The sequence below is a fragment of the Theobroma umbraticum genome, unplaced genomic scaffold, assembly GCF_002168275.2.
Source record: "Theobroma umbraticum cultivar Fairchild unplaced genomic scaffold, ASM216827v3 scaffold_146.0, whole genome shotgun sequence".
NCBI lineage: Eukaryota > Viridiplantae > Streptophyta > Magnoliopsida > Malvales > Malvaceae > Theobroma > Theobroma umbraticum.
Window position 1 is genome coordinate 2,275,092 of NW_018397265.1, and position 25,268 is coordinate 2,300,359.

Consider the following 25,268-nt stretch of genomic DNA (forward strand, 5'->3'; position numbering starts at 1 on the left):
CATTTGGACGGACAAATTTTGGTATCTGGTAGGTTTCCACCCAATGGTTCACTCCGTTGAGTCTGGTCAACTCTAGCTTCTGCATTTGAAATTTTAAAGTTTAGAAAATAATGTATTTTAGATATTATAGGCATTAAGTGACATATGATTTGTATAAGGGTTGTTTTATACGAATCCGCCTTAAATGGTTAATGTATGGCCTTATGGATATTTGTGTGAGCTATGGGTTAGGGATTATGTGTTATGATGAACTTATTTATGAATATTCAATTATGAAATCCCTTAGCTCTATGTTATATAATTATAAACTTTAAGGCTTGCTTGAGTCTTGCAGGATTCGTCAACTAGGCTCGTGCACCAATCATGGACCCCCAAGTTTGGGTCATGACAAGAAGACACTAAACAATAAGACAAATGGAGAAAATCAATAACCTTATTTAAAAGGAAGCGAATGTAAAGAGACGGCAAAGGAAAACCTAAATCTAATAAACATAGATGGAAACCTATAAGCAAACAAAATTATAAGGTAGCAGGATGTTAGGAATTGATTGATAGACATAGAAAAGACAAAACCACTTAAACAAAACATGGCACCAATTTCAAACCAAGCATATTGATAGGCCGCACAGTATCAATCGGGTGGGTCCAAATTCCCAAAAACTAATTGATAAACCAAAGAGTCACACGTGACTCTAGAAAAGAGACATGAAAAGACCAATTGCCATGCCACTGACCCAAGCTGGCCCAAGACACTGAACCAAATACTAGAAACAGGACAAAAAACATGAGGAAACAAATCTCCATGCCACCAATCAGAGACGCCTAGCCAAATAACAACTCTTGAACTTCCAAAACCTATTGAAATAAACACAGGCAAAAAGCTAAGACGAGGGAAAGATTGGGTAAGAAGCAAACACCAAAGCTAGCTAAATAACCATTTTCAACTTCCAAAATCAAGGAACATAAAAAAATACATGCCAAGATCTAGGAAAACATAAGGCACACCATAGGCCACTTACCTCACATAGCAAACCCATACAATAAACCCTCTGTCTTCCAAAATAACTACACATGGAAGAACCCATGTGTCAGCACCTCAGGCCTTCATGGCCACTTGCAGACATGACCAATTTTGGGAGCCCCTTTAGGGCTTCCTTTTATATAGGGTAATTGATTGAAAAACAATCTTTAAATCCGAATCAAATTTTTTTTGTTTTCATTTTGCCTTTTTTTGTTGGTTTTGTTTGGAATCATTTGAATTTCCCAAGTGCATGATGTTCCTATCAACTTTTTCCCACCATTCTCTCACTTTTTTATTTTATTTTATTTTTTTTTTGCATTTCCTGCTCCCTCAATCCAAGCTTGAAAGCAACCTTTTTCCAAATAAACAAATTTAGGTATGATGCCCCACATCAATACGTAACTCAAGTGAAAGCTCGCATAACAAGAAGGTGTTGCACGGATTCAATTGTCTTGGGGTATTGGGCAATAATACTCTTTTGGTCAACTTATCCTAAGATACAAAAATAATGGCCGAAGGATGAGTTTGTGTGTTTGGTCCATTTGAAGAAAATTAAATGGTTTTGATGTGTTTTAGGCTCTAGCACAATCTTGACACGTATCAAGTTACTAACAGCACAACCCTCAAGGGTTGGGTCTCATGTTGTCAAGCCAATTAGCTAGGTTGTTGGCCTGTTTACCAAGCCAACTTGTTCACCAAGCCCTTTTGGTTCATGCTACTAACCAACATAATCATGCACATGTTTGGTTTGAATAGTCGAGCTATGAGATCCACCCTCACTTAATCCAACGAACACCATCGTTGTTGAAAGATGGATGTTTTTGTGTCATGCATTACCACTTCACATGTCGTCCTCTCAAACTTCTTTGCCTCAAACAACTTTTTTTTGTGTACTGTTGTCTCGAGCTCCCTCGCACTATGCGCTACCTTTTTTTAGGTGATTTTGCATTGGATGCCCTTGCTCACATATTGTCCCATCATGTGCTAATCCCTTGGGTATCACTATCTCTACACTTTTGTCTTGCTCACACTTCCCCAACATATGTTATCTCCTCTAGAACATATTGTGAACTAGTCCAACATTGACTCGACCCTTTAACCTCACAAGAGTTTGACTAATTTCCATAATTCTGCACTTATGCCTTGGGCCTCCTAGCCCATCTGACTCTTGAATTATGGCAGCATTGTTGTTACTAACCTTGGTTTCTCCCTTATAATATTTTATTGTCATTTATCTTGCTCCCCTTGATGCAACACGATACTACCTAACCTTAGTGCACTCCTATGCTCCCTTTGCCATGGATGGTAGCAATCCTTGCCATTGCAATAGCTCTTCTCTTGGGCTATTTGGGCTACTTGATCAGTCTCTTTTTCCCTATACAACACTAAACTTCCTTATTACAACTCTTTCTCGAGTCTTTTCACATGTTGGTTGCCATTCTTGTTGCTTAGACCCTCATTGTCCAAAAAGATAACGATGAACTTATTACACTTAGGCAATCCCTTGTCTAATGTAGTCCTTAGCATAAGAAACATCTAAAAGGCTTTTTCTCCCTTTGCTTCCCCGTGGCAATTGCCTTGGCCTGATGACGTGCAGGCTTCTCCTCGGCCTAGTCCCTTGAACTATTGTCCCTATGTCCCCTATCTAGTCCTTCTCCTTGGGTCAGGATGAGTGGAACTCAACCAGAATTTTGACCACCGTTATGGCTCGCGTGAAGTCTTGTATGCTTCTACATTAAAGCTCTTCCTTCATCCACGGCTTTAAACCTTTCGTAAATGTAAACATGGCTTTTTGCTTGCTCAAGACCCCAACTTATTCTATCAAATCCAAAAACTATTTCACATTCTCTCACACTTTGCCCTTTAGACCAACCTCCATAACTTTCCTCTTACTTTATTCTTGGTATATTCAAGGTAAGATTACTGTTGAAACTCTCTCAAGAACGCTTCAAAAGTACCAATGATCATTGTTTCAAGCTTGTCATCACATCAGTGCCTTCACCATAGCTAAGCTATATCCAGCAAGAACATTGCGATAACATTGATGTGCATGACATATTCTATGATCCTCACAACTTGAAAATATTGTCCCAAACTTCACAAAAAATTATTGACCTCTTTTTGGACGCGAAACTCTTTGGGCTTAGGCACCTTCAATTAAGGCCTTATTTCGATAGTAGGCACACCATCCCCTCTAGTTGCCTTGAGTGCAACATCCCATTAGTTCATGTTCACCAACCCGTTAAGGGTCAATTCCATCTCCCCAAAAAACTCATCATCTTAGGACCTCAACTCTTCAATGTTCGCTTTGACATCCTCAAATCGATCCCTCATTTCACCCACAACCACCTCCACGTTGGACACTCAACTATCTAAAGTGGACAACATGTCCTTCAAGCTTGACTTGTCCCACTTTGCTACACCTCGAGTCTTCCTCATCTCTTGGACAGGTGCAAACTAGTCAATTACTTAAGTCATTTCTCTTTTTTGTCAATCAACTTGGCTATGATACTATCACAAGCGAAGTAACTTAAGCACATACCACATGGCCTTAAGCCCTTCTTATCGAAATAAGCATAAGCCTAACCAAAACTAGTCAAGAATTTATGGTTCTTAAAGCAACATAAAAGCGACAAAAAAATAAAAAAGAAAAATGAGAGGAAAGCTTGAGAGAAATAATATTTTATTTCTAAACTTTGGTGTGATTTATAAATGAGGACCCTTATCAAACTTATCTAGAACTTCAATTCAAATAAATGCCTAATCCAAATGTAATAGCTATTTACATTTAAATTTATAGCACAACCAACTAAAAAGTTTAAGACAGACAAGACTCTTTCAAAAAAGTGTGTGGACTATTCTTCCTGTTGATATGGAGAAAGGACTAGGCTTCTTATCTATCAAGCCAATCAATTGGCTAGCTTTAGTTGTTGGCTTGTTTATCGAACCAGCCTACTTAAGTTATTGATCTGTCTACCAAACCACATTAAGCCCCCTTGGGTCATGCTTTGGACCAGTGGAATAGCACGCTCTGCTTCATCTAAACACTCAACCCATGACATTGATTTTCCACGTGAAAATACCCACAAAAAAACCTTATCGATCCATCATCACAACAAAAAATCTACTTTGATACAAAGATACTAAAATACCAATTCTTCATCTCATCTCTTTTTCTATTTGTAAGAAATATCTCACTTGTGGTGGAGGTGCATGTCTTTTTGCATATGCCATGCTTGAAAGAAATTAGTCCCTTTCACCAAAAAGACAACCAACTAATGTTGTGCTGTGAGAAAATTTTCACAAAAAAACAAAGGAAATTGGTAAAATTTCCCCAGTTCTGTCTTTTAATCTCTTTTTTTTTTTTGCTTTTGTATTAAAATTAGAAAAATTTTATAATTTTTAATGTAAAAATATTTAAAAATTATGAAAAATAAGTGCGAAATATAAAAATACATTATTGAGGATTTAAAAAAAAATACTGTAAAATAATAAAGAAAAATGAGAAGAATAGAGTACTGTAATACATTATTCAACAGTCGTTTTGAAAACTTCCATGCAATTTTACTAACAAACAAAAGGACTTATGACATTCATATATATAAATAAAGAATCGACCGTTAGGTCAACCAAAAGCAGGCGTCCATCACACTTAACGTTGGATAAATAATAAATAAGTTCAAGAAAAGGAAAAGAGATCAGAGACATAAGATAAAAGCAAACAATTAAGAACAAATATTACATTGATGATGATGATGAAGCAGATTGCACACATTAAAGTAAAAAAAAAAAATCAAAGAATAGCAAAATGAAAAGAAGAAAAGGGCATACATTTATCAGAACAACTCCCAATAGGTCAATTTACACGCAACATGAGCTTGAGCAAGGCCTTATTACAGCATATTTATGGGGAAAAAGGATATTGTGAAGAAATAAGAAAATGAAAAGATAGAAGCGGATGGACCTCTGCTACACACAACAATTGGAGAAGTCCACCTACTTTCCAGCTATATCCGTATTTTGTTTTGTGGCTGGCCCTTGTATCTCTTTGATACAAGAATTATCACTACCAACTATCTTTTATCAGACTTGACCTGATTAACGCCAATGTGGCTCTGTACATTCTCGTTCCATGAGGGATCCGCTGGAGGTAGTTGATATTCATCAGGTTTCAACGCTAAAGCAAAATCTGGTAAAGTTGGAGCTGTCTCCATGATTCTGAACATCACATTACCACCAATACCCAAGTTACTGTGTCTTTGTCAACCTTGCTTTTATTAACCAAAAGAATTGACTCTTAAATTTGCAATCAGAAACCATACACTTACTTTTCATGAGAGTAGAGGTCACGGTTTATCCGCACCTTGCTAGAAGTGTCCTTTGGAATTTTCTCAGAGAGATACTTCATTGTTCCCCAAAGGGGTGGATTTCTGCACCAACCATCAAGAATCTTTAGCACGTATTTAGGAAGTCAGCGTGATCTGCTAGTGCAAGAGACAGAAAATCTAGCAATTGGCAACTTCAAATAGCTAGAAATGCTAGTTTGTCAGTATATAGCAAATAGAGGTCCAGTCCCAATAGAGCAAGCATCTAGAGAAATCATGTTGGCTAGATCAATTTACCAATCTACAAGATTACTTGATCAAAGGGGCCAGTCAAGATGGTACCCAAGGTCATATACTTTAAAATCTAGCCTCCAAGAGGCAGGAAAAACTAAACACTTCTGTAGTGTACCATTATGGGGAAATGTACAGTAACACGTATTTGTATCTTTTCCCAAAGAAAATGAACCAGCAAATCTCATTTTCTCATAATTAATTCTTCTCTCCAGATAAAATTTTCAACACAAACCAAGATTCTAAATACTAGGCAGCTCATATCAGCAAAATCTCAAAAGGCTCAGGACAAAAATTCCACTAAGAAAATGCTCAGGGAAATGCTTTGACATGAAATTTAGATGTAATGCATTATGTGTAACTAGAAATTAATCACACAGACTACCCGTGTTGTTAAATAAAAAAAGTTTTCTTATCACATAATTTTAGTTGTAAGAACAGATTATTATTAATGAGGAGATGGGAGATGCCAGTTTTTGCATGTAAACCTAAAATAGGAAAAGTGGGAACAGTGTAAGAGTTTGTTACCAAATTGAATAAGACACCAACTCAATATTCAACTTTTTAAAATATACCAGTGAGTTCGTTTGATAGCAACTCACCTACTGGCATCACATATTAGAATAAATGTATAATCTAGTTAGAATCTTGAACATGTCAATTTATGCATCTCTTTATGAAATTGTTTCTTTTAAACTAAAAAGACAGCAATTTCCAATAAAGACATCAATTTATGCCACCAATCTCGTGCAGCATAAGGATTACCAAGAGTTTGGCTCATAGCTTAATAGAGAAGGTAGGCACCTTCCTAGGTACCTAGAGGATCATTAGAATGTGCACAATTCAGTTGAGGTTGATTGGCAACTTTTTTCTATGGGGACACAGACTGTAGTGAACTCATAGATCAGCTGGAGCAGGACTTTGAGGAACCCTAGATGGAGATTTCAAAATAGTGGAAACCTACATCCTCAGGATAATGACCTTGGAAAGGATATAGTACCGACAACCACATTCATGCTGACAGGTAATTTTGACGTGAAAGATGGAATAGAGGATGATGTTCGATATGAGAATGAGAAAAGGAAAGTGTACCTACAATAGTGATTAAAGACAACAAACTTGAATTTATTGGGTGCAAACAGGAATTCCCTATTCAGAGTTCTACTGGGGGAAATAAATTGGTACTAGTGATTTGAAGTTAGTTGTTGGGTTTGATCACAATTTTGCTCATATATAGAGTTCACCTGGTTGCCCATTCAGTAATCAGCCCTGAATTCCTATTTGACTTTATTCTCCCACATGACACTTCTCTTTTTGATCCTTTGAAATTCTCTACCAAACATGCTGGGATTAAGCAGAAAACTCTAGTGGCTTTTTTCTTTTAGAAAATAAAAAATAACTTATATGGATTTTAAATTTACTACAGATGTGCATCATAGGACTAAGGAATTTTTGCTACTAATGATATCTTGGTTTGCATCCCTCTTGAATATTTTATGGATGACAAATTATCACACTTTTAGCCTTTTGCTTTGTTTCCTGGTTTTCCTAGAGGCACTCTCGTTGGGTTGTAGTTCCCTTGCCACCTTCCTATCCCATTCCTGTTCCCACAAGGATAAAATTACCTTAGTGCCATAGCCTATAAACATAAATAAATGCTTCCCAAAAATTTTTTTTTAAAAAAAAGAAGAAAACTGTATAGAAAATAAATATTATTTTTTAAAAGCTAAAGGGAGAATGACTGCAAATATGTAAATCAGAAAAGAATCCAATAAATTACCTGGATAAAGGATGAACTGCATTAAACACCTCACAGGCCTTCTTACTTTCTTTGAAATATTCATCACCAGCTTGCAAAGCAGCTACAGCCATTCCATGGGATTTCTCTGTATTTCCCTCATCGAGGATTAATCCGTGATAATAATATGCTGCAGCCTGTACTTGTTGTAAATTAATAAATATAATTATAATTACTACCATTATCCAAGAAATCAACCTCAAGATAGTCATCAATACTAGCACCATATGTTAGTAGCAGAAGAAACCAGATTGGGTGCATCATTACAGTCTGATTATATTAGCATGTAATTTACATTATATTATTTTAATACAAAAGTAATATCATAACCTGCAATGCAAGAAATTTGATCTGAGAAAGGTCACATTTGAACTTACTAGGTAGAATCCTAATAACAAAAAGATAAGACTGGCGAGTAAAGTTGGTCCGGAAATGGCCAGCATGACCAACCAGTAACAATCCCTTCTACAGAAAAAAAATCAGACATACTCAACAGTAATAATCACTGCAACACCCTAAAGATATAGGCACCATTTCTGAAATGTGCTATGCATTTAAACTACAATGCTGATAATTATTTATATGTTTTCTCAGACTGAGTTGAATTGTAGACATTCATCCAAGCATCTGACATGACAATTGCTCGGAATTGAAGACATTGGTATACAGCTATGAAGGTCTGAAAAAAGAATAAAGGTGCAGAAATTCTTCATTCATATTAAAGCGTTAAGATGTTTAATATTCCTATATCAGTAGCCTAATAATTTATGTGAAGTTAAACATAATACTAATGTTTTGGTTTTGGGTCTTGAAAATGAAACAAAATTAAAAAAGCCTACCTCCCGGCCAGCCCAAAACTCTAAAGCAGAATGACGTCCAAATGTCCTTCAGTTTTTCCTTCTCATTTATTGAAATTGGTTCAAACTATACAAACAAATAGCAGTGTATTGATTTTTCTTTCTTACTTCCTTTTTTTTTATTGGGAAAATCGTATTAATAAATGAACCAAATTAAAACAAAACAAAATAACAACAAATGAGTTGGAGCCATTAACAATGAAAAGATTGGAGTCAATCACGTGACTGAATTTGAACAATATTAGTGTTTCTTTGTCTACCGCATGAAGATTTTACAGTAATTGAAGTAACAGGGTTAGAGCAGACAGAAAATTCTGGTTAGAGCAGCAAGTTGGCACACAGTTTCATTATTTCCTCATTCAATTTAGGGGAGTTTGGACACATATTCCATACAAATGTCAGTCTGAAGCCATGTTGACACGGGTACACCAAAAATGCGAAGTCCAAGTAATATAGAGTTATTTAATTCAAATTCCACCAATATAAATGCTCCATATATCACTATATTTCAACTAATTCTCAAACTCTTCTCAAATAACCATATCAAGCCTTTCCTTATTGCATTGCAGAAAGTTCAAGAACATTCATCACTCCCTTAAGGTTGCTTGTCAGCTACCAAACATATCTCGCCAAAGTGCATTAATATATAACAAGGTAAGTGCCTTGTCTAAGTTGCAGACTAATCTCTTTCTTAGCTACAAGTAAAATATAGTTCACACTGCTAGAAATTCTAGCAAAGATCCATTTGATTGATATTTCTACGTTCAGTATAAATTGTTTTTATTTCTTGAAAGATCTATAAACTGAAATTTTCATTCAAGAATGCACTAGGAGAATATTTACATAACCATGCTTTTGGCCTCATAACTAAAAAGAGAAATGAAAGAAAAGAGGATATACCCTAGCTTCAATGTATTTCCACTTCACAAAATGTCGATGCTTTTCACCCCAGCCATTTGATAATGGAAGATTCATAACGTTATCTTGAGCCTGTGAAGAAATGGCAACAAATATAAATACATGGTTGAAGATCACTGCCTACACTTTGTTCAACAAATAGATGATATATTGAGACAAGATAAATGATTATAAAACGCTTGGTGAAGAAAAAAGGCAAACCATGCTATTGTTGTAGCAAAATAAGTAAAATTTTTCAAACTTTATTATCAACTACGATAAATTTTTTGCCTTCCAAAATAAAAAAACTATGATAATTTTTTTTTTTAAATAAAAAGGTCATCAGAGATGCTCATTAAGTGCCAAAAATTGCAAACTAGGTGTAAGTTCTAGCTCAAGTACATTGATTGGCGTCAATGCACATTTTTCATCCAAGAACTAATGAAACTAATCGGACTCAGCCACTACCACAGCAACAGCTGTCTAATTTTGGTAATCGACACAAACCTCATTTGAAAGGGTAGAATTACAACCTTCATGACCAATCTCAAGACTTTGTACTACAGAATGGTTACTTTCATCAAGTACTAATTTTGATTATTATCATGGCTTCATGAGTAATCCAATTTCAGCCTCATTGTCTCAACTACCTCATGTACAATTCCTTCGTGATCTTCAAATTGTCAGCATACATTCTTAAGTCTCTTTAACTCACAATCTTCTCATTCACAACATTGGTTTCCATTTGGACATTGTTGTCTAGTGAATTTGAGAATAAAATAGAGGTTAAGCAAATCCAAGACAAGAATACAAGAATGTTGGATAAGCATACTGTCTCATCTATGGACATCATCTTACCTAACTCATTGCATAGACATAAGAAATAAGGGTCTACAGAAATAATTTTGTCTTCAGAGCACAAGACTCACAATCTCCAAAGTCTTGTTCTGATTTATCTTTAAAGGTAAAAGATTTTAACCCACAATGCTTCAAAACTAGAGGAAAATTTTCTTCTAACCAAGTTACCATGAGTGAACGATGCAGCCACTGTCAAAATAGCCAAGTTCTCCCAACCTTCTCTTTCTTTTTTCTCTCTACTTCCAGCATTTCTCACGTCTTCTTTCCTCTTTATTTCCTCCAAATTTTCCCCCTTTCCCTAGTTTTCACCCTATTCTATCTCTCTATCCCCTCAGTTGTTCTGCATTAATTGCTCATCCTCCAACCAGCTTGGTTTTTGTTGTTCTTCGAAGATTCATTTTTATTTTGATCATCCACCCTTGACAAAGTAGAAGCAATTAGTCACTAGTGATGAGTCATCTTTGATCCTCAGGTTATAAGTCTTGTCTCCTATGAGTTGGAGAAGCACCACCTCTCATTTGCTCCCTTTAAATTCACTAGTTACATGCTCACACACTGTGCAATTTTATTTCAAAATAAATGGATTACAAATTACGCATGACGCATAAAAAAAATCGTCAAAGATTTGAGAATAACAATTATCAATAATGGACTTGCCATAATAAAACACCGAAATATTATGATGTCTACGAAGCTTCATGTTATTATAGTTAGAGTTTATATTTGATGCACTATTGGTGTACAGATGATATACACTATCAGTCAACAAAAAAATTGAACCCTCATTAACAAACAAAGCTAAAAGTTCATAGGTCATCAGACATAAATATTCATAACTTTACGTTCTCAATTAATTACATATTAGTTTCAAAAAAAATTAATTACTTATTAAATGAAAAAAGTTCTGGACCTTTTTTCTTTTAACTCTTCCCCTTTTAACTTTTTTTAAATTTCTCTTTTTCAAATCTTCCAACAGAAAAAGTAACCATGCTCTGATAATGGCCTTTGTGAACTGGAGTCCACTGGCTAAAATCCAAGAAATAACCAATGTTGGCCATGAACCATGACAAGCCCTTTCTGACTAAAGGTGTTCATGGAACTTAGAAGCCAAACCTGTTGCACCCCAACTTCTGTACACTCTTTTGGTCTTGGTATAAGTAATGTTTCATTTGTAGAATGGTGAAAAGTTGTGGTTGCTTAGGAAACAGAAAATTTAAATGTTTGATTGCGTGAAAATAATGATTAGGGCTTGTTTTGTTTTCTTCTCTCTCTTGCACCCTCAGCCTAAACTCCTTCACTAACCTCTCCCAGACGTTTAAAAATGCTCAAAGCACTTACAAGAAAGCTATTTACCTGCTCCATACAGAATTTTTATTTTTGATTCATTAGATGCTTGAACTTTTCTTTGTTTGTTGTGGTTCAAGAGAGAGAAAATTGAAAAAGAAAATAGGAGAAATAATTTTTATTTATTTAAAAACTTAAAATTATGGATATCTATGTTTAAGGACGTCTAAACTTTTACTTTGTTCATTAATGAGGTGTCATTTTCTGATAGACTGTTTGTATATAGCACTGATCCACTAGTAAAGCATCAAATATAACCCCTAATAGCTAATAATATTTCTTAACATATAATATGGTATTGTTTTTTCTTTTCTTGTGTTCAACCCAATACAAATTGTAAAAGAATAATACTCTATATTGTTATAGAATAGGAAATCTATAAATATTCCTTTATTAACTAATGCAATTATAAGAATTAGGAAGTACCATAATTATAGAGATTAGGAACCATTATAATTATAGAGATTTTATATTCTTTATTTTTTATGCCTTTCCTATTCCAGAGATGTTAAGGTTGTGTATATAGATGATGTATTATGAATGAAAAATGTTGAGTTTTCTCTTCCAAAATAACATGGTATCAGAGCTGTTTTGATAGATCTTTTTTCTTGAAACAGAATTCTTAGTTTCTGTTTTGCACCCAAACCCATATAGGGTGACAATCTGATCTCACAGCCCGCACTAAGAGGAAACCCACTTACCAATTGACTTCGTCCCAAAATCCTGCCACTGGAGTCCCTGCAAGTGGCTGTCATGCGCCACTTTTAGTTTCTGGCTCTGTTCCACAAACCAGTGTGTAGGGGCCATCCACCGGAGATTTTCACTCTAGTTCTCTTCTAGTATTCACATCAGAAGGTTTCAACAAGATAGTTCAGTACGCTTGTTGGGTTTTGTTTCTGGGTTTTCAAGATGGAAAAGTCTGCGCTTGAGAAAAATTTAGTGGTAGTGGCTGATGTGATTCTTGTGATGACAACAGTCACAAAGCATAAGCTTAATGGTTTCAATTATTTGGATTAGAGCAAGATAGTTCGAATCTATTTAAGAAGCATTGATAAGGATGATCACATTACTAATGATCCTTCTACTGATAATACAAGGCAAACCTAGATGAGGGAAAAAGCACGACTGTTTTGGCAAATTCGAAATTCCATTAACAGTGATTATTAGCCTGATTAATCATTGTTTGTTAAAAAGTTAATGTATTATTTAGATTTTTTATATTCTAATAAAGGGAACATCTCTTGTATTTATGATGTATATAAAGCATTTTATCATGCAGAGAAACAAGATTGGTCTTTCACAAACTATTTTATGAATTTTAAAATAATTTATGAGGAGCTTAATGTTCTGTTGCCTTTTAGTCCTGATGTGAAGGCTCAACAGGAGCAAATGACAGTTATGAGGTTTCTTGCACGTCTCCCTCCAAAGCTTGAGATTGTCAAATCTCATATTCTTTCTAGTTCTAAGATATCCTACTTGCATAACTCCTTTACGAGAGTACTTCACACAAAAAGCTCCAGCTCCAAGTTGGCTAAGACTAATAGCAGTGCTCTCGTAAGTCGGCAAAATAATAAGAATGGCAATACAGGAGGAAAGGGCAATCGTAACCGAGATGTTGATAGTCGTAGTCAGGAGTCAGGAGGAATTGTGTGCTATTATTGTCATGTGTCAAGCCATACGAAGCATTTTTGTAGAAAACTCCCAAATAAGTCCCAGCAAGGTCAATCAAGAAATGTTGCAGCTTCTAATACTTCATCTTCCAAGAAGACTATTCTAGTTTCTGTAGATTAATTTGCTCAGTTCTCTCAGTACCCAGAATCATTAAAATCTGCTACTTCTCCTTTCACTACTATCATTGAGTCAAGTAACCCCACTACATGTCCTATTTCCTCATCATCCAAATGCGTCAATGATTCTAGTGCCTTAGATCACATGACAAGTAATTCGAATCTATTTTTCACTTTCCAATCACATATAACCTCCTCTAATGTTACTTTAGCAAATGGGTCAACCTCTTGTGTGCTTGGTTCTAGAATTGTTAATCTAGCTCCATCAATTTTGTTGTCCAATGCCTTAAATTTACTAGAGTTTTCTTTTAATCTAATCTCGGTTAGTAAACTCACTCTTGCTTTGAATTGTTGCATCTCATTCTTTCTCGATCATTGTCTATTTCAAGATCTTACAACGAAGCGGATTATTGGTAGAGGTCATGAGTCTCGAGGTCTCTACTATCTTGACACACATGCTGAGATCCATTGTTTGTTCAAGTGCATTAACCCCCTTTGAGATGCATTGTCGGTTGGGACATCCTTTTTTATCTTCCTTGAAAGAAATTATGTCCTCAATTTCAAAATGTATCATTGTTGGATTGTGAGTCATGTTAGTTTGCCAAACATCATTGTCTCCCTTCAGTTTCTAAAGTCAATAAGCTAGCTATGTCCACCTTTGAGTTAGTCCATTCTGATGTTTGAGGTCTTGTCCTATTGTGTTTAAGTCTGGTTTTAAATACTTTGTTACTTTTGTTGATGACTATTCCGTGTCACTTGACTATATACTTAATAAAAAATCGTTTTGAGTTACTTTATTTTTTGTGCCTTTTGTGCTAAAATAAAAACACAAGTGCACATTATGAAGTGATAAAGCCAAAGAATATTTTTTTGATAAATTTCAGTCTTATATGATTCAAAATGGCATTCTCCATCAATCTTCTTGTATTTGGAGTTGCCGAGAGAAAAAATAGTCAACTCCTTGAAGTAGCCCGAGCACTTATTTTTCAGTTGAAAGTTCCTAAACAGTTTCAGGCTGATGCTGTCTCCAAAACTTGTTTTCTGATTAATTGGATGCCTTCCTTTGTCTTTCATGGTGATATTCCTATACTGTCCTCTTTCCTTCCAAGTCTTTGTTTCCTATTGAACCTAGGATATTTGGTCGCACATGCTTTATTCATGATGTTCATTCCCAAGTCACCAAATTAGATCCAAAATCTCTCAAGTATGTTTTCCTTGGATATTTTCATTTTTAGAAAGGGTACAATTGTTATTCTCCTACTCAAAACCACTATCTTGTCTCTATAGATGTCACTTTGCTTGAAAATACTCCATTATTTTCCACATCTTCTAGTTATAATAGTCAGAGGCAAGAAGATGATCTACTAGTTTATACTGTAACCCATTGTCACTATCAAACTACCAAAAACTCAGAGCACATACCCTTTACTGATCCCATCGCCGTCAGATCCAATCTCTAGTGACCATGATCCTAGTCTTTATCTCCCTATTGCTCTTCAGAAAGATAAACGTCAATGTACTTATCCTATATCATCATTTGTTTCTTATGATCATTGTCTTCTTCTTTTGGTTCGTTTGTCGCATCCATGGATTCTATTTCAATTCCTAAAACAGTTCATGAAGCCTTGTCTCATCTTGGTTGGCGTGCTACTATGACAAAGGAGATGGTGGCCTTAGATGGTAATGGTACTAGGGATTTGGTAGTTTGCCTGCCGGGAAGAAAGCTATGGGCTGCAAATGGGTATTTGCTATAAAGGTAAATCCTGATGGATCAATGGCTTGCCTTAAAGCCTATCTTGTTGCTAAAAGGTATGCCCAAACTTATGGTGTTGATTACTCTAATACTTTCTCTCCAGTAGCTAAATTCGCCTCTATTCATTTATTCATCTCTATGGCAGCTACCTACGACTAGCCTTTACATCAATTAGATATCAAAAATGCTTTCTACATGGTGACCTCCAGGAGGAAGTGTATATAGAGCAACCACCTGGGTTTGTTGCTCAAGGGGAGTATGGGAAAGTCTGCCACCTTCGAAAATCTTTGTGTGGCTTGAAACAAAGCCCTCATGCTTGGTTTGGTAGATTCAGTAAGGCAATTCATGAGTTTAGGATGAAGAAAAGTGTGATCACTCAGTGTTTTATAAACAGTCTGAAGTTAGCATAATCTTACTAGTAGTGTATGTTGATGATATTGTCATTACTAAGAGTGACAATACAAGTATTTCATCTCTCAAATCCTTTCTTTATACCTAGTTTTAAACAAAAGATTTAGGGTTGTTGAAGCACGTCTTGGGTGTGGAGGTGACAAGGAGTAAGAAAGGCGTATTCTTGTTGCTAAGAAAATATGTTCTTGACTTGTTGATGGAGATGGAAAAATTGGGTGTTAAGCCGTGTAGTGCACCAATGACTCCTAATTTGCAACTTACAAAAAAAGATGGTGATTTGTTTGAAGAACCTGAAAAGCATAAAAGGCTGGTTGGAAAATTGAATTATCTTACAGTGACTCGTCTTGATATTGCATACTCTGTTGGTGTTGTAAGTCAATTTATGTCTGCTCCCAACAATTAACAATTAGCAACTTTGGAACAAATCTTATATTATTTGAAAGTGGCTTTAGGATGAGGTCCATTCTATGGACATCACGAGCACACTATTATTGAATGTTTTTCAGATGCAGATTGGGAAGGTTCCAAGATTGATAGGAGATCCACTACGACATATTGTGTTTTTATTAGAAGGAATCTAGTCTCATGGAAACGTAAAAAGTAGATTGTAGTATCTGGATCTACGCAAAATTAGAATATAGAGCTATAGCACAAACTGTGTGATGTAGAATGGATCAATCAGCTATTAAGTTAAGTTGGTGTTAAGTTTTCTTTGCCTACAAAGCTGTGGTATGATAATCAAGCTGTTCTCCATATTGCCTCCAATCCGGTGTTTTATGAACGAACTAAGCATATTGAAATTGGTTGTCATTTTGTTAGCAAAAAGATTCAACAGAAGTTCAGCTCTACAAGATATGTTAAAACTGAAGACCAACTGGAAGATATCTTCACAAAAGCGTTGAATGGAGCTCGAGTTGATTATCTTCGTAACAAGCTGGGCATGATTAACATCTATGCTCCAACTTGAGAGGGAGTATTATAGAATAGGAAATCTATAAATATTCATTAATTAATTAACGTAATTATAAGAATTAGGAATCACCATAATTATAGGGATTTTATTTTCTTTATTCTTTTTCCTATTTTAGAGATGTTTAGGCTATATATATAGATGCTGTATTATAAATGAAAAATGCTAAGTTTTCTCTTCCAAAATAACATATATGAATTTAATAACATTTTTCTTTGATTATTTAAGTTGTTAAACAATGTGGATCATAATGATTTTCACACATTTAAATATTGGCTAATCTTCCTAGATATTTGTCCCACAAAAATGGTCAAAAAAGTGCTATGAATGATAATGAGCAAGGATTTGAAAAGAGAGAAGTGTAGTGGATAGCAGTGGAGCAATCAAGTCCATGATTTTTCCTCTTATTTGATTGGTATATTGAAGAAAGATACTAAACCTGATATATATTATTATGGCTTATGTAGGTTTAAGGTTATTTTAGTCTTTTTAATATTCTCTATTCTATGTGGAGATTGACTTTCATCAAATATAAGAAAAGAGAAGTTTACATGGTATCAGAGCCTAGCTATCCAAAACTCTATAAAAAAAACCTAAAAGCCTAAAAAAAAAAAGGTATTCGTCAGATAGTTGTAACTATGTGGATTGGGTTCTACTGAGATTGGTAGACCCCATTAGTTGAATATGAGTTGTGTTGAAAGGTCAGTGAGATGGCATCAAAAGATAGTAAGAGTGCAAAGGTTGTGTCCCCACATCACAAAATATTTGATCTTATGCTAGCTAGAGATGGTTCTAGTTTTGTAGAATGGAAGTTTTTAGTAAAGGTTAATGTGAGAAGACTTGTGAACGAAGCACATCTTACTGAATCCTGTCCAGATAAAGAAGATGCCGCCGAGGTATGGATGACAACTGATGGAAGATTGTTTTCTCAGATTGTTAATTGAATTGATAGAAAAATGGTTCTTGCAATGCAATATACTACAACAGTTCAAAAAGTTATGGGAGTTATTGCATGAGTGCTTTTCGGGTACAAAGAATATAAAGAGATTGTGCGTTTTATCACAGAAGGTTAGTCGTCCAAGTCAAAATAGGCAGACAATTATGGATTACTACTATAATTATAAACGTGCTACTTAAGATTTCAACACTGCCATGCCACTTTCTACTGATATGGCTAAGATGAAAGACCAACGTGAGAGACTATTGGTCTTTGGTTGGCAATCTAGTTTAGATTCAGAGTATGACATGATTCTTTCTCAGCTCTTAGCTAACAAGGATGTTTCTTCATTATTTGATGTGGTCACCACTGTAATGAGTGCGACCAGGGAAAGTGTTCTTACTTCTAGTGATGTGTCTAATTGATCTACCTTAGTCTCACATGGTACTAGCAGGTTCAGTAGTGGATATAGAGGAGGATCAGGTGGAGGAAGAGGCAATTTTAGAGGTTGTGGTGGAAAAGGATCAAGTGGTTGTGGAGGTCCAAGAGTGTGTTATAACTATCGAGAGCAACGCCACCTTAGGAATCAATGCTCTTAACCCTTAGAGGGACAACAAAATTATCATTATCAGTCTCTTTCACAGGGGCAACAACAACAGCAGCAGCAGTATCTAGTCCCCTTTAAACTTGCTCATGCAACATCACAAGTTGCTAACTCCACTACACCCTACACCAGAGGCCATACAATAGATTATGTTTGATGAAGATTTTTTTAGATATACTCAATTCTAGAAGTCTTAACAGCCTTCATCAATTTACTTATGAAGCTCCCTCATTACTTATCAATTTACTCCAACCAATAAGGGATATTGGAACCAAAATAAAAGGTCTCTCCCAAGAAATGGATGGGTGGGCAGCCTTTATAGAACTTCCCATCTCATGCTCCATCATTCTCAAGCAATGTGGAATTTGACACAAAATCCTCTCCTTCACTTTCTTTTTCCTGGTTTTATAAGTTCTTTTCTTGAAATATTTTCTTTGCATAGGCTCCCCCTTCAATGGGCTTTAAAGCACAATACTTTTAGTATAACCCATAAAATGTAATTGAAGATTAGTTATAAAAAACTCTATAACATATAGTTGCATGATCAACAAGTATAAATGATAAAACAAATAAAATTCAAAATTAAAGTATAATTCATTATTTGATACTTTTAGGGTTTAGGGTTTAGTCAAGTAAATAGATATTACTTTATTACGTGTAAGCGTGTAAAGATTGTACATTAATTATTAACAATAATCATTATTTGATGGAAAAAAAATTTTATTTTCATTGATTTTATTAACTTCGTAAATATTGAGTACATCATAAAATTACATAATATACCAACTTCAATCTAATGTCCATGTACGGTCATTTTCTCCTCACACACTAATACCGCTATTTTACCAAACATTATCTGACCAATATAGTTGGCAATCCCATTACCACCACTGTGTTCGATTTCACCAAAGCTGGTCTCACCATCATCCTAAACGAGGCCTTAGCTGGCTTGTTTATTGGATTTAAAATATTCTTCTTTTAGAAAGAGGGTAAATAAGGATGGTTAATGTAGAATTCGGGGAATATGAGAGTTATTTTGGGGCTTTCATCACTCATTGAGGGCTGGCTATCGCAATGATTGGGGGGGTGTGGTAATGGTGGGAAGGACTCCATCGCACCACATGATAAAAGCCAAACAGCTGAACCACGATGCTAGTGGTCCCCACTCTGCCTCACTGGCACTAATTGCACTAACAAGTGAGGCCTTAGTTTGTTCTTGTTGTCTATACCATACAACAACATATATGTTAATTCCTAGGGAACAAGCACCACTAGCCTAAGAACCTTTTGGACTTAAAACATGTGTTGCCGGTGCAAGTGGCTTGAACCCTTATCTAGACACAGTGCATCTCCGTACTCTATCTAGGATAGGGCCTCATACTCTTCCCCGCTCAAATCCCACCAATATCCTCATTAAGGCAAGGAATCATCACAATCATTATTACACTCCACAAAAACTAAAATCAACCAAAACACTATGGGAGTCCCCACATCATGCTCAAACATTCCCTAATTCCAATTCATAGTTACTAACAACTTACATGCCTAAACCATGTGGCGACAAAAAACTTAAGGTCAGGTTACAAGCAATCAATGGCTTGAAAGGTTATCAAAAAACTTAAGGTGCCAATAATCTCATTGATACTCCATTCGCAATAGAGTATCACCACAAAAACCCATGACCTATAGAAACTGAACAATGATAAGCAAATCAAACGAAAAAGCAAATTTGATGAAAAATTTGAACTATAACTGAATTCCAGACTTTAAAAGTATGTGCTTGGCTAGTCTGAGTCAAATTATTATAAAACAAAAAGCACATCCATACCTGCTGCCAGTACTTTACCATCTCACATGCAAGCCTTCGCTTCACAGCAAGAGTAGCCTTGGTACTATCAATTGCCATTCCAAGCTGGATATCAACACCCTACACCAAACAAAAGTAACCTTAAACCATGAGAAGATAAAAAATGCCTAGGCAATGTTCCAATTTGTTCAGACATACACACAGAAATGAAAGAAAAGTGAACATGACTTACTCCCTCTACTTATGTATTCTTTAACAAAATGAAACACTATCACTCCATCACATCACAGCACATGAAATTTTTTAATGCATCAATAGTATGAAAGAAACACAATAATTATTCCATGACATACATAGAGATGAGAGGTTTAAGAATGAAGAACAATATCATGCAAAAACAATTAAAACCTTCCAGACATTTAGATGCCCAAAAATCTCATACCACAATAGGAAACTCTAAGGCCAATCAAAGATGGTTTCATGAGCATAATAGGAAGGCATTCTAATTTTGCTAGTTTTATGCTGCTCATTACAATTTGTCTATTAGACTCAGACTTGTCAGAAATATGTGAGCTTCTGATTTAGACACAAACTGCTCAGACGATATGTTAAGCCTCGTTATCTTGTTATGTTGATAGGTGCTTATGAAAATATTCTTTACCTCTTCATGATAAACGTTGTTTTGGAAGCTTTTCAGTGATTGCAAAGATTAATGTGTCCGTACCTATACTGAATCATGGAGCTGCAATTCAAGCAGCTTTGGGGCTAGCAATGCACAAGAATCCGGGGTTTAATGCTAGGCAGTTGCAAGGACTCTCATTTAATTAAGTATACAAGATATCATGGCTCAAGGCTTCAATGGCCTTTTAGCAAACAAGTCACGTTTCCACGAGAATAGTACTTGTATCCTCACTTAACAAGATAAAGTCATTCACAACAATAACAAACAACAAAGTAAGCCTTTTCTCACTACGTATGGATCATAGTGAACCACTATACTTGTACAAAATGATATTCTCAAAAAGCTCAGCCATAGCAAGATCATTTTCATAGTTTCTATCCATGCCCTCTTTGGTCTTCATCTCCATCTCTTGAAACAAGCATGCTCTGGTAAACCACGTCTTCTCAAGAAGCATTTGTATCTCTCCCCTTAACTTATCCACTAACTTGTACTTTATTTTATCCGGTATGGCCACCCATCTAGAGTAGCATTCCCATCTCAGTCAAACTCCTTTTTCTTACTTATTTCAAGACTTTGCTGCCCAACATTCAATCCCATATACAACTTTTCTGGTATTATCACAGTCCTAAAACTTTTTTCCTTAAGATTTTGTTGAGCATTGCTATCACAATGAGACTCCAAATGCACTTCTCCAATATGCTTTTCATCATTTTAAAGATACCTTTTTCTTCACAATCATGCAAATATCAAATAACAACTTCCTATTTGTTCTCGTCACAGTCAAATCAAGAAAACAGATTAATAGAATTCATTTGGCACATAGACTGATTGTTCATCATATCAAGTGAGCCTTTTAACACACAATTCTATAACATATAACATTGTTATGGATGCTGATATAAATCCTCAATTTCATTCTTAAATAAGAAAGCTTTGGAGCTTAACATGATATCGACAACTGAGTGTCCAATGTTTTGGTGAGAATATATCCCATGTTATTCATGTTCAGTGACTGTAAAGAAGCTGCAATAAACATCATCCTCTCATATCTTGGTCCACCAGAATTATAGTGTTTTACATAACCCACATTACTCAAGGTAAAAAAAAATGAAGAAAATAAAAGAAAGAAACCCACATTTAAGGCCTTGATGCATGGATGCAGCATAGAGGATACAAGCATAGTAAGTTATGCACATAGCTACACTAATTCTTGAAAAGTAGGATATAGCCCAACATTTTGTTTTGTTTTGTTTTCTTTCCCTTTTTCTTTTTGTGTGTCTGTTTCTTGTGTGTGTTCATGCTAATCTCAATCCTATTAGATTTTTATTGTAAAAGTAAAAAGTCGTTATAGAAAAAATGCATGAATATTCCTTCTCAAAATAAGTTTAAACCTGTAGCTATTCTCTCTCTATTCTCTTATTTATAAACTCAGTCTAAAACTATGTTTAAAATGGTTTTCATGATCTATCACAAAAAAAAGGGGGGGTTTTATGAGGATTAACATGTATTTGAAACATAATCTAAAAGTATTTAGCATTGGAAGGACCTGAAAAGTTGAAATTTTATTTTAAAACTGGATATGCAAATTATCAGATATGCGTTTGGAAGCAGTAGATGACTAGATGTCTATTATATCGAACAAGGATATAATGCAGGATACAGCTGCCATCTAACATGCTACTCTATTTATGCTTCTAAATATTATTAGCAGTATCTTTAGCATGTAAAGCAATTCACAAAACCAAACAGCTGTCATCAAATGGAAAAAGAATATCAGATCATGTACAGCAAGCCAGCAACACTAACTAGTTTAGCAAAGTAGTATAGTCCTAGACCACAAATCCAGTATCATTCAGTCGTGTCACTCCAAAATTTACAGGAACAGAAGAAAATGATAGTTTTGGTTACTGTTCCCCAAAATGGATTCATAGTCATTTAAAGAACAAATCCACCTAATGATATACCGGACAGTCCACATTTCTAAACTTGATGCACAAGTTCATTGCTATATCGCTCCAGAGATGAGTTAGTACCTGCCCTAATGCTTGCAAACAAAGTGCTCGAAGAACTCCTTCTGCTAGGTCTACTGGTAAATTTCTCCTACAATCAGATTAGAGATCAATAGATTACTAATAAATTTGGAAAGCCAAAAAGTGATTGTGACAACATCAAAGAAAGTTGACTGCAAGTATTTCGCCTTTATACACCTGAGTTCAGATGGCAACTGAGGGAGAACATGTCTGACAGCACAATCCAAGTATCCAGCTGCCTTCAAGAAAATATCAATAGAAGCTCGCCTGCTTTCTGTTAATCGAGAAAAAATGGCAGTCATTAGGCCTGTAAGAATAATGGCTAAAGCAAAGGTAAGAATGAAAATCTACACTGAAAAGAAAGGATTAACATATTTGCCAGTAATCAGTCTTTTTAAACTTTTAAAACAACGGGGGAAAAAGAGAAGGAAAGAAACAATCAGGATAGGGATTTTTTTTTCTTCATAAATACCTACCTTCTGATACTTTTGGTTGATAACCATCAGCAGAAGTCCTTGGAAGAAGCAATAAGTTGGCTTGTGATAATGATAACATCGCCATCAAATGCAATACTGACAACACCTCATACCAAGCATTAAACATGGCTGTTTCCTGCCAAAAATTGATTCACATTAAATCTGTATTCCTCAAAGAGTTGAGGACCAAATCTAACACCAAAAGCAAATAAAAGGCATGTTCATAAATAATAGTCTAAACCCACAATCAGACCTCAGCATCATCCTCCTGATTTACCCAAATAAACTGAACTTTGAATTGTAGCTGGCTTCCTGAATGATAACAACAGACCATAGTGTTAGACTTCATCTTATACAGTACACTATACATTTTCGAGGAGCATCACATTTAATAACATTTTCACCATCTTTAACTAATCCCAAAAGCACAGGCAAGTAGTCCTCAAGAGCCTGATGAAGATCTGCCAACGTTGAACCCCCTGTAGACAGTATTTTCAACCAAAATATCAGGAAAAATGCTTACAAAAATCTGTTTAAAAGCAGACCAGGTTTGGCTGCAACAAACCATGCTGTGTTTTCCTCCTTGTTCTTGTAATTGTAGGGCCTTCTTGGCCAGCCATAACAACTATACGAGTTCTCAAGGCGGTAAGGCGTTCCACTAATGTTTTTGACAAGTGACTGCCGAGTGATTGAAAAAAGTCAACAGGCTTGGGAATTCGTAAACCCGGTACATACACAGAAATTTCACCAATGTTTCCTGGCCTCCTCCTATTTCCACCAGAATCCTTTGGCGTTGACACTAGACACCCCATATCTAGAGAGTTACAATAACTGGCAATCCAGGAAAAATGAAGTCAAATTCCCCAATGAAATCGACTTATTTCTAGCATGAAAGGCAGGAATTCTAAAGAGTGTAGCCAACATAATCTCATAGATCATAAAAGTAAACGGTGAAGTAGAAGGAACGTAGACATGTGTTGCAAAAGAAGCAGATGAGTGTATGCAATGTGCAAGCCATAGAGGAAAAAACTAAAATAACTGTCCAACCAATAAAGCAGAACTAGTAGGTAACTCACGAGCACCATTAAAGGACTCTTAACTACAACTCCCCAAAAGATTTCTGAATTTTGTTAATACAAAAAACAAATTATGGATTTACCAACCTTGTTGTCTCCTATCAGAAGAAGGTGAAGTGAGCGGTCAAAACTCTAGTAGCCTCTGCATCCCACAAAACTTAACCATTAAAAATTAAAATAATAGTAATAAGAAAGGAGGGGGATAAGTAATAGAGAAAATAAACAAATTGATAAAAGCAAGTGAACCACAAGAAAGGCGTGAAACTTTGCAAATTTTCACCACCTTTTTATGTTGCAATCAGAAAAGGTACTTAAAATCGCAGATGGCCTAACACGATTTTAGGTGCTTTATCGTTTTTCATGCAAAATTCAAAAGAATAATGTGAAAGAGAAGAAGTACGAATTCAATTCACCAGAAGCCTTAATAAGAAACCATTCAATTTTATTGAATTTAGTGAAGATTGCGAGTCAAGAAAGCGTCTGCCAGATTTTGACTCTAAGCGAAAAGCCTTTATGTGAGTTTTACAAATAAACCCAGTGGAAAGTTGAGCTGCAATTACAGCATAATTTACAGTGCAAAAAGAGGAAGAGCGACTCGTAAGCCATAGCATAGTGAAAAGTTGAGCTGAAACCACAAAATCAATCAGAGAATTCCGAGTTTATGCTTCTGCTCGGAACTGAAACCATCGAACGCAGATTTTTTATCAAAGCCGTGGAAAACCAGAAATAGAAAGCTTCTCACCATGGGTCTGAGCAAAGAGAAACTCCACAGTCCAAACCCTAGCAGGCAAGGGCAAGGCCAATGCTAGCGATTGAAAGAAAAGGTCAGGTCACAGAGTTTGAAATTGTTCTGATGGGTAGACAGATGAGGAAGGGTGTTTAGAATTGAGAAACTGCAAGGTTCACAGTTCCATTTCAGCAAAATCTAATACCCTTGGCCTCTGTTTCACAAACAAACATAACTTCATTTTTACGCTGAACTGAACTCCTCCTCGTGTAAAAATGTACTTCAAGTTTACACATTGACTTTTGACCTCTTGTTTTATGTATAATTAATTCATTATCATACTACCAAACAGAGTCCGCTTTTTATCCGTGACCACCGCTGATTGCAGTTGCCATATAAAACTAAAATAATTTATCTTTCTTAGATATAAAAAAATCAAAATTAATTTTTTAACACTTACATTAATAATAATATTAATTATTAAAAATATATTTAATTTAAAATAAAATATAATGACTTAATTAAATGTGATAAAAGGATTAAGGTTATTTGAATTTTTTAAAATAATTTAAAGAATTTTTTAAAATATTATGTTTTATTTTATCTAATTAAGTGAA

The 25,268-nt window shown here is 35.4% G+C and overlaps 1 protein-coding gene across 1 annotated transcript; it reads right to left on the reverse strand.

Annotated features, from left to right (window-relative positions):
• Window positions 1–4,830: 4,830 nt before the first annotated feature.
• On the reverse strand, window positions 4,831–24,916 carry LOC110422842 (uncharacterized). The gene is made up of 13 exons (XM_021436850.2): window positions 24,667–24,916; window positions 24,012–24,066; window positions 23,414–23,679; window positions 23,253–23,327; window positions 23,102–23,160; window positions 22,849–22,984; window positions 22,550–22,646; window positions 22,376–22,442; window positions 19,682–19,780; window positions 9,193–9,282; window positions 7,418–7,572; window positions 5,350–5,451; window positions 4,831–5,239 (listed from the first exon to the last, which is right to left on the reverse strand). Exons 3-13 carry the CDS (start codon window positions 23,658–23,660, stop codon window positions 5,095–5,097), a joined length of 1,272 nt encoding a protein of 423 aa, XP_021292525.1. The 5' UTR covers window positions 23,661–23,679; window positions 24,012–24,066; window positions 24,667–24,916; the 3' UTR covers window positions 4,831–5,094.
• Between the last annotated feature and the right edge of the window lie 352 nt (window positions 24,917–25,268).